This window comes from Carettochelys insculpta, chromosome 1 (genome assembly GCF_033958435.1).
Source record: "Carettochelys insculpta isolate YL-2023 chromosome 1, ASM3395843v1, whole genome shotgun sequence".
NCBI classification, from domain to species: Eukaryota; Metazoa; Chordata; order Testudines; family Carettochelyidae; genus Carettochelys; species Carettochelys insculpta.
The window spans coordinates 378628195-378645806 of record NC_134137.1 but is presented as its reverse complement, the minus strand read 5'-3'; the positions used below and the strand labels follow the sequence as shown (position 1 = coordinate 378645806).

At 56.1% G+C, this 17612-nt stretch overlaps 1 protein-coding gene across 1 annotated transcript; it reads left to right on the top strand.

The window, feature by feature from the left end:
* Positions 1-3732: 3732 nt before the first annotated feature.
* Positions 3733-13748, top strand: LOC142007548 (ciliary microtubule associated protein 1A-like). The gene is made up of 7 exons (XM_074984227.1): positions 3733-3807; positions 6449-6583; positions 7074-7277; positions 7804-7905; positions 9533-9654; positions 9813-9953; positions 11201-13748. Exons 2-7 carry the CDS (start codon positions 6475-6477, stop codon positions 11279-11281), a joined length of 759 nt encoding a protein of 252 aa, XP_074840328.1. The 5' UTR covers positions 3733-3807; positions 6449-6474; the 3' UTR covers positions 11282-13748.
* The last annotated feature ends 3864 nt before the right edge of the window (positions 13749-17612 follow it).

Genomic DNA, 17612 nt, shown 5'->3' with positions numbered 1-17612 from the left:
CAAAAAATGGGCTAATGTTATGATTCATTTTGTTGGTCTTCCTTAAATATGAAGATAATATTTCTTCAGAGGAATTACAAGTCTCTCAATTTCGGTCTTTTTCCATGAGTGCATTGTAAACCTAAATATATTATTTAAGCAGCAAAATCTTGCTGTAAGTCATAACCTCCCCCACCCCCAGGATGAATTCGCCAGGTGTCCTGTGTATGCTACTCTTTCTTTCCTTGGAATCATATCTCTCTGTGGGGTCACAGTACTCTATGGCAATAAATGATTTCACATGTGTGAAAGGAGGTTGGGGTAGGTTCTCTCTTTAACATTGCCTTCTTCACACAAGAGTATAATAGTGGTCCAAAGGAAATACAAGCATGCACATTTCTCGCTTGTTCATCTGGAGTGTAGAAAAGAAAGTTTAAAGGTAGAATTCAAATAGGACAATTCTTGGTGCAGAAAGAATGCAACTCTTCTCCATTGTAAATACCCACCACCGAGCCAACCCTTCCAAATAAAGGGAGTTAGAGTGCCTGGCAAGACTCTTGATGGATGATCATTGTCACACTTAAATCAAAAGATGTTTGACTCATAAATTCCTGCTCCCTTCACCCCCCATCATCGAAACAGGAGAAAAAAAAATTCCAGAAGGAGCTTATCTCAGAGTTACTCTCAGGTGAGTGATCTATTTAGAAGCCATAACAGGAACGGGCCAATAGGATTCAGGAGGTACAGGTTAGTGTTTGGTATGATTAGGCCCAGCTACCAGGGTTTAGTTCTAACCCTGCCAGTCACTCCCTGCCTGACTTTCACCTGAATGCGCCTCCGGGTACCTGTGTGACAAACAGGAATAATTATAACTTAATTTTCAGGGTGGATTGTCTGATGCTTCCTCTGATCTAAGCACTTCAAAGCACTTCACAAACATTCATCATGTTTTACATAGCCAAAGATGTGTAATAACACGCTCATAATACCATTTTATTGGCATTAGATCCTCCAACATTCATACAAGATTCACTTTAAAAACACATACTGAGGGCTCAGATGTCACTGCAACAACGCTCAGCTCATGAAGACTAGTCTCCAAAGCTGGAGGCTTTTTTGATTGTTGTTCTGTGTAACTTTGCATTTCCCTTTGATGTAGATTTTACTGAGCCCCTGTAAAAGAGCACAGTGCACTCTGAAAATTTTGCTGGGAATGTGTCTTTCTGTGTATGTTCTGCATTTCCACCCACAGCTCTTTAGGTCTAAGGTGCGTTGAAATGATTGGGATTCTTCAGGTACTGCAGCTCCACCCATGAACAGCCAAGAGAACTGGGCTTTATAAGAGACTTCAGCTAGTAAAGAAAAGGAAGTACAAAGCGGAGTTAAGGCAACCTTCTTCCAACGTCACTTTGCTCTGAGATTAGACTGGACTAATTGCAAGTCTGACCGGTTTAGAGCATCCTGTAAACCCGTCTCTCTCTCTCTCTCTCTCTCACACACACACACACCCCTGGGATTTCTTCTTAGCAGCATAAAATGCCTTCTGTCACTGCAAAGGCACAGAATGTCACTGAATTCTACAGAACTGCCACAGTTTGCCTCCAAGGGTTGGGTGGATATTAAGGGGGAATAGCAATGGCCCCTCCCTGAAGCACCCACCTGAACAGCTACTACCAAGGCCAGTGAGGTGCACCACTTTGGGTGCTGCCAGCGTGGGTCAGCACCCTGCACCACACAGCTTCCTTGGGGTGCCAGGCAGCACCTCTGGACACATGTACAGCCAGCGTGTCTGCCACTGTTGCATTTGGTCACTGGAACTCTACAGACAGCTGGAGAATGTCAGATCTGCCTTTCCCACCGAAGACCTGCAGGCCACAGGGGGAGAGAGACTAGACTGCCAGAGCAGCCCCCAGCAAGAATTGGTGGCCGTATGTTGACACCACCAAAAATGTGTTGTGATAATCTGTGGTGCAAGGGGACTCCCTGTGACTCCCTGGCAAAACTATTCCAGCGATCCAGGAGTTTGCCTTTGCTAGTAGCTTGATGGGATCTAATTATGGAACATATCCCCAGTTTAGGTGTCTGCCCCATTCCTGGGTCCGCACAAAGGCAGAGATCACCATCTTGAGACACGCCAGACAGTGCAATGGGGAAACAGGCACAACAAGGGGGACAGGAGCAGGTCCAAGGACTGGGGAAGGGCAGGTCAGTGTGTGCGGAGGGAGGCTGGAAGCCAGCAGGGGCAAGGAGAGGAAGCAGCCAGATTCATGGTGGAAGGGTCCTGCGGAAACCCAGTCGATGACCATGGCGTTTTCGACGGTGCCTGAGTGCTCCGGCCCAGCACACACAAGGGGTTAAACTCAGGTCATAAGGAGCAACCTGCAGTGTGGCATTTCCTACCTTTGACCTTCTTGACTTGGCGGGAGCTGTCCTCGGGCCACAGGCTGTATTCGGCTACGTCTACACGTGAAGCCTACATCGAAGTAGCCTATTTCGATGTGGCGACATCGAAATAGGCTATTTCGATGAATAACGTCTACACAACCTCCAGGGCTGGCAACGTCGATGTTCAACATCGACGTTGCGCGGCACCACATCGAAATATGCGCTGCGAGGGAACGTCTACACGCCACAGTAGCACACATCGAAATAAGGGTGCCAGGCACAGCTGCAGACAGGGTCACAGGGCGGACTCAACAGCCAGCCGCTCCCTTAAAGGGCCCCTCCCAGACACACTTGCACTAAACAACACAAGATCCACAGAGACGACAACGAGTTGCAGACCCTGTGCATGCAGCATGAATCCCCCGCTGCAGCAGCAGCAGCCAGAAGCCCTGGGCTAAGGGCTGCTGCACACGGTGACCATAGAGCCCCGCACGGGCTGGAGAGACAGCGTCTCTCAACCCCCCAGCTGATGGCTGCCATGGAGGACCCCACAATTTCGACGTTGCGGGACGCGGATCGTCTACATGGTCCCTACTTTGACGTTGAACGTCGAAGTAGGGCGCTATTCCGATCCCCTCATGAGGTTAGCGACTTCGACGTCTCGCCGCCTAACGTCGAAGTTAACTTCGAAATAGCGCCCGACGCGTGTAGCCGCAACGGGTGCTATTTCGAAGTTAGTGCCGCTACTTCGAAGTAGCGTGCACGTGTAGACACGGCTTTCATGGCCTGGCTGCATCCTGCGCAGCCCTGATATGCTGGGGAGGGAAATCCCTGTCCTCGCAGTGGGACACCGATGCCTACACCTGACTGGCATGATTCCCACACCAGATGCCTGAATGGGCCCAACCTCCTCCCAGCAGCTCCCGAGGCTGCATGCTGGCGGTTGGCCTAGGCAGCTGTGCTCTGCAGGCGCAGGACTGCGACTGCCCCACACCCAGGCGTGCCCGGCGCCTTGTGCCACCTCACCCAGCAGTGAGACCAGCGATCACAGGGGGTGCACCCGCTCCAGCTGGTCTCTGTCCAGGGCTGTCCTCCAGGAGAGAGGGGTGGCCCCAGCCCCAGCTCAGCTGCTGCCCTTGTGGCTCCAGCCCGCCCCCAACCCCCATTCCTGTTTGTAAGCCTCTACCTGCAGCCCTGTGCTTCTCCCGCCCCCACACACGCCTGGTCCGTGCTGGGCTGGGGGGCGCAGGGGGACCTGGCTGGGAGACTGATACCAGGGTGATGGGCGGGTCCCACGGGGGCGGGGGCGGCGCGGATCGGGCCGGTTGCCGGGAGACGCTGTAAACAATAGGGGGGCAGGGGCGGGGGGTTGAATCCCAGCCCCGCCGCCGGTCAGTGCTGCGGCCGCCGCCCCCCGCAGGCTTCCCTCGGGTCCGCCGCCAGGTGAGTGTTCCGAGCCCGCTGACGCGGTTGGGTTCCATCCGCTCGGGGACTCCCTGAGCCCGCGGCTGCTCGGCCCCCCCTCCCTCCGCGGGCCTGGCGTCCCTGCCCCGCCTCCCGGGGTCCCTGCCCCCCCCCCGGGTCCCCGCCCCCCCCCCGGGTCCCCAGCTCCCTGCCCCGCCTCCCGGCGTCCCCAGCTCCCTGCCCCGCCTCCCGGGGTCCCTGCCCCCCCCCGGGTCCCCAGCTCCCTGGCCCTGCTCTCCCGGGGTCCCTGCCCACCCCTAGGGTCCCCAGCTCCCTGCCCCCCCTCCCGGGGTCTCTGCCCCCCCGGGGTCCCCAGCTCCCTGCCAGGGTCCCCAGCTCCCTGCCCCCCCTCTCCCAGGGTCCCCAGCTCCCTGCTGGGGTCCCCAGCTCCCTGCCCCCAGACTCTGGGGTCCCCAGCTCCCTGCCAGGGTCCCCAGCTCCCTGCCCACCCTCTCCTGGGGTCCCCAGCTCCCTGCCCAGCCCTCTCCCAGGGTCCCTGCCCACCCTCTCCTGGGGTCCCCAGCTCCCTGCCTGTCCGTCTCCCAGGGTCCCTGCCCACCCTCTCCTGGGGTCCCCAGCTCCCTGCCTGTCCCTCTCCCAGGGTCCCTGCCCACCCTCTCCTCGGGTCCCCAGCTCCCTGCCCCCAGACTCCGGGGTCCCCAGCTCCCTGCCAGGGTCCCCAGCTCCCTGCCCCCCCTCTCCCAGGGTCCCCAGCTCCCTGCTGGGGTCCCCAGCTCCCTGCCCCCAGACTCTGGGGTCCCCAGCTCCCTGCCAGGGTCCCCAGCTCCCTGCCCACCCTCTCCTGGGGTCCCCAGCTCCCTGCCCAGCCCTCTCCCAGGGTCCCTGCCCACCCTCTCCTGGGGTCCCCAGCTCCCTGCCTGTCCGTCTCCCAGGGTCCCTGCCCACCCTCTCCTGGGGTCCCCAGCTCCCTGCCTGTCCCTCTCCCAGGGTCCCTGCCCACCCTCTCCTCGGGTCCCCAGCTCCCTGCCCCCAGACTCCGGGGTCCCCAGCTCCCTGCCCACCCTCTCCTGGGGTCCCCACCTCCCTGCCGGGGTCCCCAGGTCCCTGCCCCCAGACACTGGGGTCCCCAGTTCCCTGGCTGTGCACACCTCCCTCGGGGTCCCCAGCTCTTGGCTCTCACCGAACATTCCCCAGGGTCCTCAGCTCTCTGCCTGCCCCTGATCTCCAGGGTCCCCAGCTCCTTGCCCATCCACAGTCCCCCTGGAACCCTAATTTCCTACCTGCTCTCAGTACCCCAGGTCCCACAGCTCCCTGCCCACCTCCTGATCTCCTTGGAGGCCCCAAATCCTGCCCTTCATTACCAGGATCCTCAGCTCCCTACTCTAACGCCCCCACACACATCTCCTGGGGCCCCTGACTCCCTAGCCAAACCCTCTTCCTCCCTTGGGCCTCCAGCTCCATGACTGAACCCTCAAATCTCCCAGGGACATCCTTGCCTGCCCCTGGCCTCCCCACCTGCAACCAGATCCCCCAGGGCCCCCATCCCCCCCCCCAAACCCTGGAACTGGAGGAAACAGCTGCTGTTTGTGAGCCTCTTCTCCATACAGCCTGCACTGAGCAACCCTCCCCTCCTGCTGTGCTGCTCTTAGTCCCTGGAGCTTTCCTGCTGGGGCATGTCCCTTCGTGTTCGCTGTGTGTCCAGCCTTGCCTGCGTACCCTGTGGCACAGTGATCACTGCCTTCCCTAGAGTCTCCCAGCCAAAGATCTCCCAGTGCCTTTGGCATATGGACAAATTATGAAAATATGAAAAATGGGGTGGTCCCTGCCTGTTCTGGGGGATCCCGAGATGACGGTTCCCTCACGCCTCTGCCTGAGCCCTGGAAATGACCTGCCCCCTGTGGGCTTGGGCCGTTCCCTCCCTGGTGAAATTTCACTATGTTCCACCCACAGCTCCTGGGCAGCATCTGTTTGTTGTCCCTGGTGCCATAGTAACTGGATAAAAGAGGAGCAAGTGGGATCTCCTTGGGGCAGGGAGCAAGCGGGGGATTTCCTTGTTAGGGCTCTGCAGACGCAGCACAACTCACGGGCCATGTGCAATTCATCCCCTGCCTTCCCCACATGCTGCCCGACCCCTGGGTGTCAGCAGTAGCCAGGTATTGGTGAGCCATGTTAGTGTGTGCCACTGCTCAACTCCAGGGTGGCGTCTCTCTGCACTGTGCCTGTCCCTCCGGGTCAGCACTGGTTTCCCCGGGGCGCAGCCTCTAACGCAATTATCTCTGCGCTGCTGGGAAGGGCAGAAACAGTCCAGAGAGCCACTGACAGGGAGGGAAAAAACCAAGGATCCTTCCCAGACACGCTCCAGCCCCTCAGGCAACCTCTCCTGCAGCTGAGCGACTGCCTCTCCGATCCAGAGACTCAGACCCACTGCGCCTTCCCATATGGCTCCTCTCTAGGGCCCAGGCTGCGGCGGAGAGAGCTGACCCCAAAGGAGACACGCTGCTGTACCGTCAGTATGCAGCCGCCCCTTGGAGTGTGGCCTGGGTGCGGCTGGGGAGTGGGAACCAACAAGGGGGCCTGTTCTAACCCAGGGTGGGCGGCAAAGGGCTGTTTGCTATTGCCCCACCCTCACACTAACCAGGGCTCTCTGTCTCCTAACCAGCTCTGGGATAGCACCAGGACTCCAGAATGTCTGCTGACGTCTGGGTGGGAACATGGAGACCCCACCGGCCCAGAGGGCCCATTGCAGCTCTTTACAGCAGCCCCGGGCCCAAGTATGGGCTCCCCACAAACGTCGGTGAGGGCCAGCGTCAGCAAGGAGCCGGCCAGACCAGCAGGAAGGGGAGCTCCCCAGGCCCCATGGGGAGGGTGGCCTAGGGCTGCCCGCCAGCATCAGGGAGAGAGGGACACGTGGCCAGCCAGCTGGCAGCTCCATGCACGCGCCCATTGCTGTTTTGGGGGTGACCTCCACCCACAGCACCTGGGGCCGCTCACTAACTGTGAGCTCCCGCCAGGCACCCCTCCCCAATCCCGCTTGCACCAAGGGGTCTCTCACTCCTCCCCCACGGGGCTCTGACTGCACCCCACAGCCTTGCTGAGGGAGCTCCCTCACTACCCCGGTTCCTCTCGCTTCCGGGCCAGGGCCTGTGCCAGTCCCAGTGACCTGGGCAGCGAGTGCCTGCACATCCCCACACTCCCTGCAGGGCTGGGCTGGGCCTGGTGGGTCTGACTGCCTGCCCCTGCCCCTGCCTTCTGCTCCCTGTCTCTGTCGCTCCTTCCTCTTGCAGGTTATCCCCTTCACGACCCCTCCCGCTACCGTGCCCCTGCGTACAGCTTCGGCATCCGCCACCTCCGTCTGCAGGACGAATGCTCCCCGGGGCCCAAGTACATGGTGCCAGCCAAGATGACCATGAAAGGCACAGATGGGATCCCTGCCTACTCCATCTATGGCCGTCCCAAGGACCTGGTGCCCTTCCTGACCCCAGGGCCAGGTCAGTCTGTTCCCTTCTCACGTGCCATAGCAGGCCAAGGGATGTTGACCCCGGTGGGGGTGGATTTGTGGAGGTCTGTGATGGGAAAGGTCAGCACAGGCTGTTCCTTCCAGTTCATGTTCTGGGGGTGCTGAGGAAACAAAGTGTATCCTGCACGGACTGAGATAGCCGGGTGCTCTCTCGGCACCCAGTCAAAGCGCTGCTATGGTTCGTTCGGCACACGCTGAAAATTCCAGGTACGCCAGCGCCGTTAGTAAAACTGTCCTATCCCGGGAGACTGTCTTGGTTACGATAATCTCGCAGCCCACCGAGATGAAGGGCGGCCACTCCGGCAGCCCCCTCCCTGCTCTTAAGCAAAGTAAGCAGTGACAGATAAGAGGGAAGGCCCTCTCCTGGATTAGTAACTGGCTGAGAGAGAGAAAACAAAGGGTCGGATAAATGGTCAGTTTCCTGCTGGGCAGGTCCCAGCTATGCTGGTCCAGGGCTCCTCTCGACGTGCTGGTGTTATCCTCTGGCTTTGTTTCAGGTCGCTACTCTCCAGAGAAGGCTGGGAAATGGGCCTATCACTCTGCACCCATCTACTCGCTCGCCTCGCGCACAAAGGAGTTTGCGAATGACCAGACTCCAGGTGGGAGAACACATGGGCTGAGCTCTGTCCCAGCCACTGCTTCCCCCGCAGCTGGCCAAACTCCTAACACCAATCAGTGCCAGTTTGCCCAGAGAAGCTCCTGGGTGCCGCCTCATTCTCCCCCGACCTTCCCGTTCCCAGCAGGCGTGGCTCTAGACACGCCTGCCTCCATCCCCCAGGACGCTAGGGCCAGTTTGCTGCTTTTCAAGCGCTTACCAAAAGTGGGCGTTAACTGGCAGGGTCGCCCATGGGTTTGGGTGTGAGTGGGCAGAGGCCTGAGCTGCTGGAGGAGAAACTTCTGCCCAGTCTGCCTCCGGGCTGGGACCCCATGTACTGGTGATCGCTGCTCAGCTTCTGCTGAGCACCCTTCTGCCCTGCGAGCTGTGTCTGTGAGAGGGGCCTGGCTCAGAGGAGGTGCATGGTACAGCTGGAATAATGACTGTTCCCCGCTTCCCACTGTCCTGCACTTCTTCACATGCCACGGGAGGGCAGTGCAATCATAAAAGAACCGCCTCATAGCAGCTGCCCCACCTGGGACATCCTGCCCGGGACAGAGGGAGAGGGGACAGAGAGCTGAGAACCAAAGCACCTTTCAGTGGGGAGAGGGTCTCATGCCCCTGCCATGGCAGAAGCCTGATCCCTGGATAGCTGGAGTGTATACAGGGGTGTCCTCAACAGCTCCAGGGCCTGAGCTCAGGCCCCCCTGTGCTTGATGCTAGTGGGCAACAACAATGGGAGAGAGGGGCAGACCTCACCCAGGGTGGGAATGGAGCGTGGAGCATGCAGCCAGGGGCAGGTGTGCCCAGGAAGGTCCTGGGGGGAGTGGGTAAGGGGGTGGGGAGAGCAGAGTGTGGGCTATGGGGCAAGTAAGGGGGCTGTGGGGTGAGCGGTTGTGGGGAATGGGGTGCATTGGGGTAGGATGGGTTGAGTGGGGGTGTTGGGTGGTAGAATGTCTTCTGTGGGGAACAGGCTGGTCAGGTGTGGTGGGGGTTGGGGACCGGGGCAGAAAGCTGGACCAGGCGGAGTGGGGTGGGGTGCATGGAGCTGTGTGGGGCTGGTGCCAGTGGGGCTGGGTGTTGGGGGCTGTGAGATGCATCAGGGCTGTTGGGGTGTGTGGGGCCGTCAGGGTAAGTGGAAGGTGGGGCGTGATTGTTGAGGTACCTGTTGGCTGGGAGGGGCATTTGGGGGTCTGTGTAAAGTGGGGGGGGGGCATTCTGGGTCTGTGTGAGGTGAAGTCTGTATGGGGAGAGGGGCATTCGGGCATCTGGGGGCAGGTGTGTTGGGTGGGAGCAGCAATCCGCGGTCTGCATGCGATGGTTTACAGAAGGCGCTTGTCAAAATTTCCGTATCACCCAGGGCCCCTATCTCCATAGAGCCCAGAACCCCTATCTCCATAGTGCCCAGGGCTCTTATATCCATACTGCCCAAGACCCCATCTCCTTAGCACCCAGGGCCCCACTATTCCTCGGCCCAGGCCTGGCTCTGCGTATCAAGGGCCAAAATACATGTATTTGTGGGAAAACGAGCACCTGAGTCTCACAACAGGGAGAGGCGACTCCAGCCCTGGGGGTGCCCTTGGGGGCAGGCAGTTCTGACCCTCTGCTGAGCCCCTGTTCCGCCATCCCAGGACCTGCTGCCTATGGGCTCCCCCCCATGATTGGGCCCAAGGTCGTCGGCAAGAGCTCGGCCCCCAACTACTCCCTCCTGGGGCGCAGCTTGGTTGGCAGCTTCTACGAGGACCTGAGCAAGGTGAGCAGCAGCTGGGCAGGGGCTGCTCGGGGGGCAGGGGGTGGGAGCCTCGCCTGGCGATGGGGAGGGGGGCTCAGGATGCCAGCTGGGCTGTGACCTGGCCTGGTTTTGGGGGGTGCCCCCTGTAAGTGTATCCGCTCCGCTCTGCTTGTGTCCAGACCCCAGGGCCCTGCAACTACCGGGTGGTGGAGCCCAGCGTGTACAAGCCCCGGGCCCCGCAGTACAGCATGCTCGCCCGCAACGTGCTCCCCGGCGACAACACACAGAAGCCGGGGCCTGGGGCGCACAGCCCGGAGAAGGTGAGGAGGCAGCGGCGCACGAGCAGCTGTGGCAGGGCCGCACAACCGATCTGTGTGGGGCTTGATGGGGAGGGTGGCGTGCTGCGGTCATGCAAAGGGATGCAGCGTGTGTGTGTGTTTGTGTGTGCGTTTTGGGGGGAGGGTGCTGTGCTGTGGTCATGCACAATGACGCAGCGTGTGAGTGTGGGTGTGAGTGTATGTGTGTGTTTGTGTGTGTGTTTTGGGGGGAGGGCACTGTGCTGAGGTCATGCAAAGTGAAGCAGCATGAGAATGTGTGTGTTTGTGTGTTTGTGTGTACATTTTGGGGGGAGGGCACTGTGCTGTGGTCATGCAAAGCGACACAGCATGTGTGTGTGTGTGTTTGTGAGTACCTTTTGGCATGAGAGCATTGTGCTGAGGTCCTGCAAAGCAACAGCATGTGAGTGTGTGTGTTTGTGTGTGTGTGTGTTTGTGAGTACCTTTTGGCGTGAGGGCGTTCTGCTGAGATCCTGCAAAGCAGCAGCACAGCGTGTGTGTGTGTGTGTGTGTGTGTGTGTTTGTGAGTACCTTTTGGCGTGAGGGCGTTGTCCTGAGGTCCTTCAAAGTGACGGTGCGTGCGTGTGTGTGTTTGTGTGTACCTTTTGGCGTGAGGGCGTTGTCCTGAGGTCCTGCAAAGTGACGGTGCGTGCGTGTGTGTGTGTGTGTGTGTGTTTGTGAGTGTGTGTGTTTGTGTGTACCTTTTGGCATGAGGGCGTTGTGCTGAGGTCCTGCAAAGCGACGGTGCATGTGAGTGTGTGTGTGTGTGTGTTTGTGAGTGTGTGTGTTTGTGTGTACCTTTTGGCATGAGGGCGTTGTCCTGAGGTCCTGCAAAGTGACGGTGCGTGCGTGTGTGTGTGTGTTTGTGAGTGTGTGTGTTTGTGTGTACCTTTTGGCGTGAGGGCGTTGTGCTGAGGTCCTGCAAAGCGACGGTGCGTGTGAGTGTGTGTGTGTGTGTGTGTTTGTGAGTGTGTGTGTTTGTGTGTACCTTTTGGCGTGAGGGCGTTGTGCTGAGGTCCTGCAAAGCGACGGTGCGTGTGAGTGTGTGTGTGTTTGTGAGTGTGTGTGTTTGTGTGTACCTTTTGGCGTGAGGGCGTTGTGCTGAGGTCCTGCAAAGTGACGGTGCGTGTGTGTGTGTGTAGGATTGCAGGGGACGGGGGCAGGGTTGCAGTGGGCGCTGGCCGGAGGGCCGCGCTCTCAAGCCGCGTGTTCTCTGCTCCCCCTCCCGGCAGTACGTCCAGCAGCGTGGCCAGACCTTTGGCATCCGCCACTCTGACTACCTGGCCCCCCTCATCGTGGACGTGGCAGATTAATTGAGCGTGGCTGGCGGAGCGGCTGCTCGCAGGTGTTTCCAGGCGGGACCGGCGGGACCAGACTTGTGCATTTGAAAAGCTTTGCTCTCTGAACACTCCCTCCAGGCACCGCTCTCCATTTGCCAAACCTCTTCTGTCCTCTTGTGTAGGGGGAGGCTCCCGCTGCCGGGGGCTGTGGGAGCCATGCTCATGCTGTGGCCACACCGCACAGACTTGGGATCCTCCTTTCCAAAAGTCCAAGCCCCATGCCCTGGAGTTACCTGAGAATCCCCCTCAGCCATTCGCGTGATGGGGCTTATGACACAGTCTGATGCTGTCCATTAGAGGGCAATGCTCACACACACACACGTACCCCACTAGTCCATTACCTGTCTGGCCCCTTCGCATGCTCAGCTGGGAGCTGCAGAATCCAAGCCCTTGGCGAGAGAGCGCTGGGCTGGATCTAGGGCCCGAGCTGTGGCTCTGAGAACCACATCCCTGTCTCTGCAGGGAAATGAAACACAAGAGCAAGCCCCAGGTGTGGCACAACCCACCCTGGGCGGCTTCTGGGGTGGGAGGATCTGGAATCATAGAACCCTAGGGCTGGAAGAGACCTCAGGAGGTCATTGAGTCCAACCCCCTGCCCGAAGCAGGACCAATCCAAACGAAATCATCCCAGCCAGGCGCTCCGAAGGTCTCCATTCCAGTGCTCCACTACTGCAGCTGCTGAGGCTCACTGAACAGTGGGGCTCGCTAGGCCTACATGTGCTCTCTGGAGTATTGTGTGGGCCAAAGCAGCTGGAAATAACCCAAGCCAGCAGTCTCCCAGTTCCTCCCTGGGAAACCATTCTGCAGCCCCATAGAGTCACAGGTATGAAAGAACCACTATGATGCCCAGCCTGACCTCCGACCTAGCCTAGGGAGCTTCACTCAATCAATTCTGCACCATGCCCAGCATGCCTGCATTAAATAGCACATCCGCCCACCGCCCACCTCACTCAGCTGTGCCAGTGGTTAATGACCCTCCCTGGGAAAACCCGGCATTTAATTTCATTTGCCTTCAGGTTCTGCTTTTGTCTGCCAGCTGGAAGAACTGTTGGCCGTCCAAAATCTCTCCCCCTGTGGGTATTGGTCAAGTCTGTGTTTAGCTGAGCCTCAGCTGATGGATGCTTTTCTTTAGTCTCGGTAAGGCAGCTTGTCCAGGACTCAGAGCCTTTTCCCAGCTCTTTTCTGAACCCGTTTGTCAACACGTTTTTTGACATGCAGACACCACTGATGTAGGGTAGCTGTGACTGGGCCTGCCACCAGCTGGCTCCCTGCCTGTTCAGTCCAGGGCAAAGCACGCACAGCCTGCCCAAGGCTGCATGGGCCCAGTTGTCCCTCTGCAGGTTAGCAACAGGCTTGTCCCGAGATGTCCGAGTGGGTGCCCACTGCACATGAGGATTTACAACTCTGAAAGGAACAGCCCACCCCAGAGTACCAGCTGCACCTGAGATCACAGCCCACTTCACACACAGCCCTTAGGCATGTGTAGAGTGAGCACACGCAGGGATTATTTAACAAAGAGAGTCCAATGGTAGCAAAGAGACATATGGGAAACAAACTGCTACATGCAAAACAAAGCAGCTCCCGCATTCCAAACCCTTGGCGTACTGAACTAAAGCGCATCCAGAGCCTCTGGGCTGGGTCCTTCTGGGCTCCTGTCCACTCAGGCCCTGTCCACACTCCAGTATTCTGGGATCTTTGGCAGGACAGTCATGGGACAGAAGGTGAAGTAAATGACGCAAAGTCAGCACAGGCACAAAACTGGAACCTCCTGCCCAGATTCCTGTCACCAGCAGGATCTGGGAAACCGACATTCACTGTGTCTGTACCAGCCACCTCCCTCTGCGGCTCCCTCTGGTGGTGGCAACAGAAAGGGTGTCCTGATGACGTGTTGGCCAGAACAATGGCAGCACCAGGACCTTGTCTACACAAGAGCGCTCCCCGGTGTTACTGTAACCCACACATCTACTGGGAGGGTGGTTGCTGTCAGATGTAGCGGCACTTAGATCACTTCCAGAGAGAAAGAATGGGTCTCCTCTACCGTGGGGGTGGTCAGCAACCTTTCCAAGGCGGAGTGCCAGCGTTTGACTTTTTGATCTCTGTGTATGGCCCAGTGTCAGTGATACTTTTTAAAGTCACTCGTAGTCCTACTTACAACAGCTTCACCAATAAAGCGAGCCCATCAGTGACACGCCTGCCAATTTGCTCTATAATCCTAAGGAAAGACGTTGCAAAAATACACAGTTATACTTTGGGCTTCAGAAGAATGAGGCCAAAGTAGTTCAGTTTTGCTAGTGGAAATGTAAATTTATTCTTGGGGGAAACGGTGAAGAGAGGAGCTGTTCAATGTGCTCTTTAGGCTGTCTCTGACCAAGCCTTTATACAAAAATGCAAATATTTCATTTCTTTGTAAACCACCTATTTTTAATTAAAATGTCCACAACAACAACAAAAATACCCATTAATTTGCCTTTGAAGACAAACCTCCCAGTGTTTGTGCCCCGGCCCCAGCCCTTCACTGCGGAGGAGCTGGCGGGTGGGAGGCGGTTCCAGCCCCAGTCCTGCACCATGGCAGGGGATCTGGAGGGAAAGGGGCGTCTCTGGCCCCAGCCCTGTGCCAAAGCGGGGGCCCCGTGCAGGGGTTCTGGTACCTCACTGTGGCAGGGACCCTTGGCTCTGGCGGGGTCCCGTGCTCCCTCCCTGCCCTGTGCTTCAGACCCGCCCTGCAGTGGAGACCTTTGCATCGGGGCTCTTACCCCAACCCTGCACTGCAGCCACACAGCTCCAGCCCTGGCCCCTTGCTCCCACCTGCTCCGATGCGTCATGGGAGAGGAGTCATGGGTCTGGAGCCCCTGCTGCATGCCACTCCAAATCAGTTCATGTGGCCCGCCCGCTGGGGTTGCCAACCCCTGCGCCACAGCCTTAACCGAGAGGCAGTGGATTTTTCGCCAATGCAATCGAGACTCCTGCCCTGAGCCCAAGTGCCAGAGGTTCTAGGTTTGATTCTGCCTGCTGGCCTTACACAGTTACCAGTGGAGTTGATGCAGTGGTGGGGTATATCTGATATAAAAGGGGAACAAATTCACAGGTAGCAGTGCTGCTGCCGTTCCAGGGGATAAATTGTTCATGCTTCCTAGCTCCCTCCCAAGCCAGATTTAGTGGGCCAGGGTGGGATGGCAGGGGTGGTCTCTAGAGCACACTTAAATAGAGTGTGGGGGAATCATTTCCATTGCAGGATACTGTAAATGTCACATAGTAACAGAGAGAGCCGTGTCAGTCTGTATTCTATCAAAACCAAAAAGCAGTCCAGTGGCACTTGAAAGACTAACAAAATAATTTATTAGGTGATGAGCTTTCAGGGGACAGACCCACTTCTTCAGATCGTAGCCAACCAGAACAGACTCAATATTTAAGGCACAGAGAACCAAAAATAGCAGTCAAGGTTGACAAATCAGAAAAACTGTAATCAAGGTGGGCAAATCAGAAGAGCGGGGGGCGAAAGTCAAGAGTCAGATAAAACAAAGTATGTAAAAGAGTCCTTATAATGGGCCAGGTAATTGCCGTCCCAGTTCAATTCACGTGTTAATGCGTCAAATTTGAATATAAAAGAGAATTCCACACTTTCTGTCTGTAGGCGATGCTTAAAGTTCCTTTTCAGTAAAACACAGACTTTCAGTATCAAAGAGGAAGCCGTGCTAGTCTATACACTATCAAAACAAAAAGCAGTCAAGTAGCACTTTAAAGACTAGCAAAATAGTTTATTAGGTGAGCTTTTGTGGGACAGACCCACTTCTTCAGACCATAGCCAGACCAGAACAGACTCAATATTTAAGGCACAGAGACCCAAAAACAGTAAGCAAGGAGGACAAATCAGAAAAAGATAATCAAGGTGAGCAAATCAGAGAGTGGAGGGGTGGGGGGAGGTCAAGAATTAGATTGAGCCAAGTGTGCAGACAAGCCCCTATAGTGACTCATAAAGTTCCCATCACGATTTAAACCATGTGTTAATGTGCCGAATTTGAATACAAAAGCCAGCCCAGATGTTTCTCTTTCCAAAACGGTGCGATAATTCCTTTTCTGCAACACGCTTACCTTTAGGTCATTGACAGAATGCCCCATTCCATGAAAATGTTGACTAACAGACTTTCAGGTCATTAACAGAATGGCCCACTCCATTAAAGTGCAGGCTGACAGGTTTGTGAGTTAGGAGCCTTCTGATGTCTGTTTTATGTCCGTTCATTCTTTGTCAAATGGTGTTTCCTGTTTGCCCTGTATACAAAACATCTGAGCATTGTTGGCACATGATGGCATATATGATGTTAGTTGAGGAACACAAGAATGTGCCCGTGATTCTGTGAACAACCTGGGTGAGTCCAGTGATGGTATCTCCAGAATAGATATGTGGACAAAGCTGGCACTGCGGCTTGTTGCAAGGACAAGTTCCAGGACTGGTATTATTGCGGTATAGCCTGTGGTTGCTGGTGAGAATTTTTTGTAAATGTCGCATGGAAGAGCTAGCCCTGGAGCAAAGAGTTTTACTAACTCTATTTCTTCAGCCATGGTACCCTAAGACTGGAGAGCGGGCAGATTTGCACCCCTCTTCACAGGGAGGGGAGCTGACGGGTGGAAGAGCTCTGGGCAATTATAAACCTGGTAGTCTGATCGTGGTAACACGCAAGGCTTGGGACGAAATGTTGAAGCAAAGAATAATTAAACCGGTGGTAAATGGAAAGGGGAGGTAACGCAGCCTGGTTTTGCCAATGGTAGGTCCTGCCAGACTGACCTGGGACTTTCTTACTTGAGAAGACAGCTGATTTTTTTTTGCTAAGGGCAATGCAGATTTGATACCCATGGACTTCAGTAAAGCATGTGACGTGGTCCCACCTGATGAGGGTTGAGGAGCTGGACTCCCTGAGAGGGCAGGTCTTTGTCTTTACTGCTGAGCTTGGCTACTGCTGCCTTTTGTGTACCCCAGGGTTAGTTTTCAGGGACATCACTACAGCACTTCACGTTGGCATAGCCAACCGCCCCGAGTGCACGCAGTTATATCAGTACTGGTCTGTAGCGTAGACCTCACCCCATTCTGAAGCACCTGTCCCCCGCCCCATGCAGTGCACAGGCAGCCTGGACCCTAGCCCAGGTTTCAGAGAGCCCAACCTCTGAAACACCCAAACTGCTTTCAAATCTGGCCCCAAGTGGTACGAAGAAGATGGAAACAAGTGGTGGAAAAGGGTCCAAGGAAAGGAACAGAGGGAAATGCGTAAGAACAATTCCCCTCCCCCACCCCACACATACTTTGAGGTTAAAAAACTTTTATTTATGTTATTTACAAATAATTCACTTGCGTTCCCTGGGAATAAAAGGGCCATCTAAGCAGGGTATCCAGGCTCATTGTGCAGAGCATAAGAAATCTTTGCCAGGTCTCTCAGGAGCCACCTTGCTCACTTGTCCTTCTTGCAGAGGCAGCGTTGTTTCAGAGTACAATCCCTAACAAAGGACTTGCCATTTGTAAAATACACACACTCATCGTAGATGTGGCTGACAAGTATGTCACTCACGGAAGACCTGGAAAGGAAACACCACATTCCAGCAGGAGCTAGTTACAAAGGATCTCACAATCCCAGCTTAGCACAGCACTGCCGTCACCTCCCTCTGCCCTGCAGCGTCTCCCTCTGCCACCCAGGGACGCACCCCTTATAACAGCTTTGGGTGCTCCAGCTGTGTGCAGGTGGGCATGTATCTGTGTGGGTTGGACATGAGCAGCTCTAAAATGTCTGTCAGCTGCAGAAAGAAACAAAAAACCAACCACAGCCACAGGCTCCTTACTACTGTGAGTCTAGTCAGTGGTTCTTGTGGCCCACTGCATTCACTGAGAAAAATGTGGACCTTCTTAGTCATTCAGATTGATCTAGTTACAGCTTCCAGCCCTGGCAGCTCCTTCTGGCTTTGCCTGCTAAATTGCCAAATGTATCCAGACCTGGCACCATCCTAAGGTCCTAACTGGGGAGATGCTACCTTGATGGCTTGTCCCTCTTCCTCAGATCTCTGGGGTGAAATCACCAGCTTCTTCTAGCTCGTTTCACCTTCCGTCAGCCAGCTTTGTGTTTTGGAAGTGTGGCCTTGGACACTGGATCCCACTTTTGTCACCGGTGTCAGCTAGATCCAAGTGGCTAGCCAAACACGTGGGGTCTAATAGGTTGTTGGGAGGAGAAACCGGTGATGGCATCGTGTATTTCTTTTGTGCAGTTGTGCTAAGGTGGAAAGAATGAACAAAGCTCTCTTTCTCTGAGCGTCGGAGACTCGCTCG

What these genes read in the sequence shown, in the direction of transcription:
- LOC142007548 (XM_074984227.1), top strand. Translation starts at nt 6,475, where the DNA reads ATGTCTGCTGACGTCTGGGTGGGAACATGGAGACCCCACCGGCCCAGA. An exon ending in TGCGAATGACCAGACTCCAG is followed by an intron (nt 7,906 to 9,532) that starts GTGGGAGAACAC and finishes CCGCCATCCCAG; the next exon opens with GACCTGCTGCCTATGGGCTC. An exon ending in GGGCGCACAGCCCGGAGAAG is followed by an intron (nt 9,954 to 11,200) that starts GTGAGGAGGCAG and finishes CCCTCCCGGCAG; the next exon opens with TACGTCCAGCAGCGTGGCCA.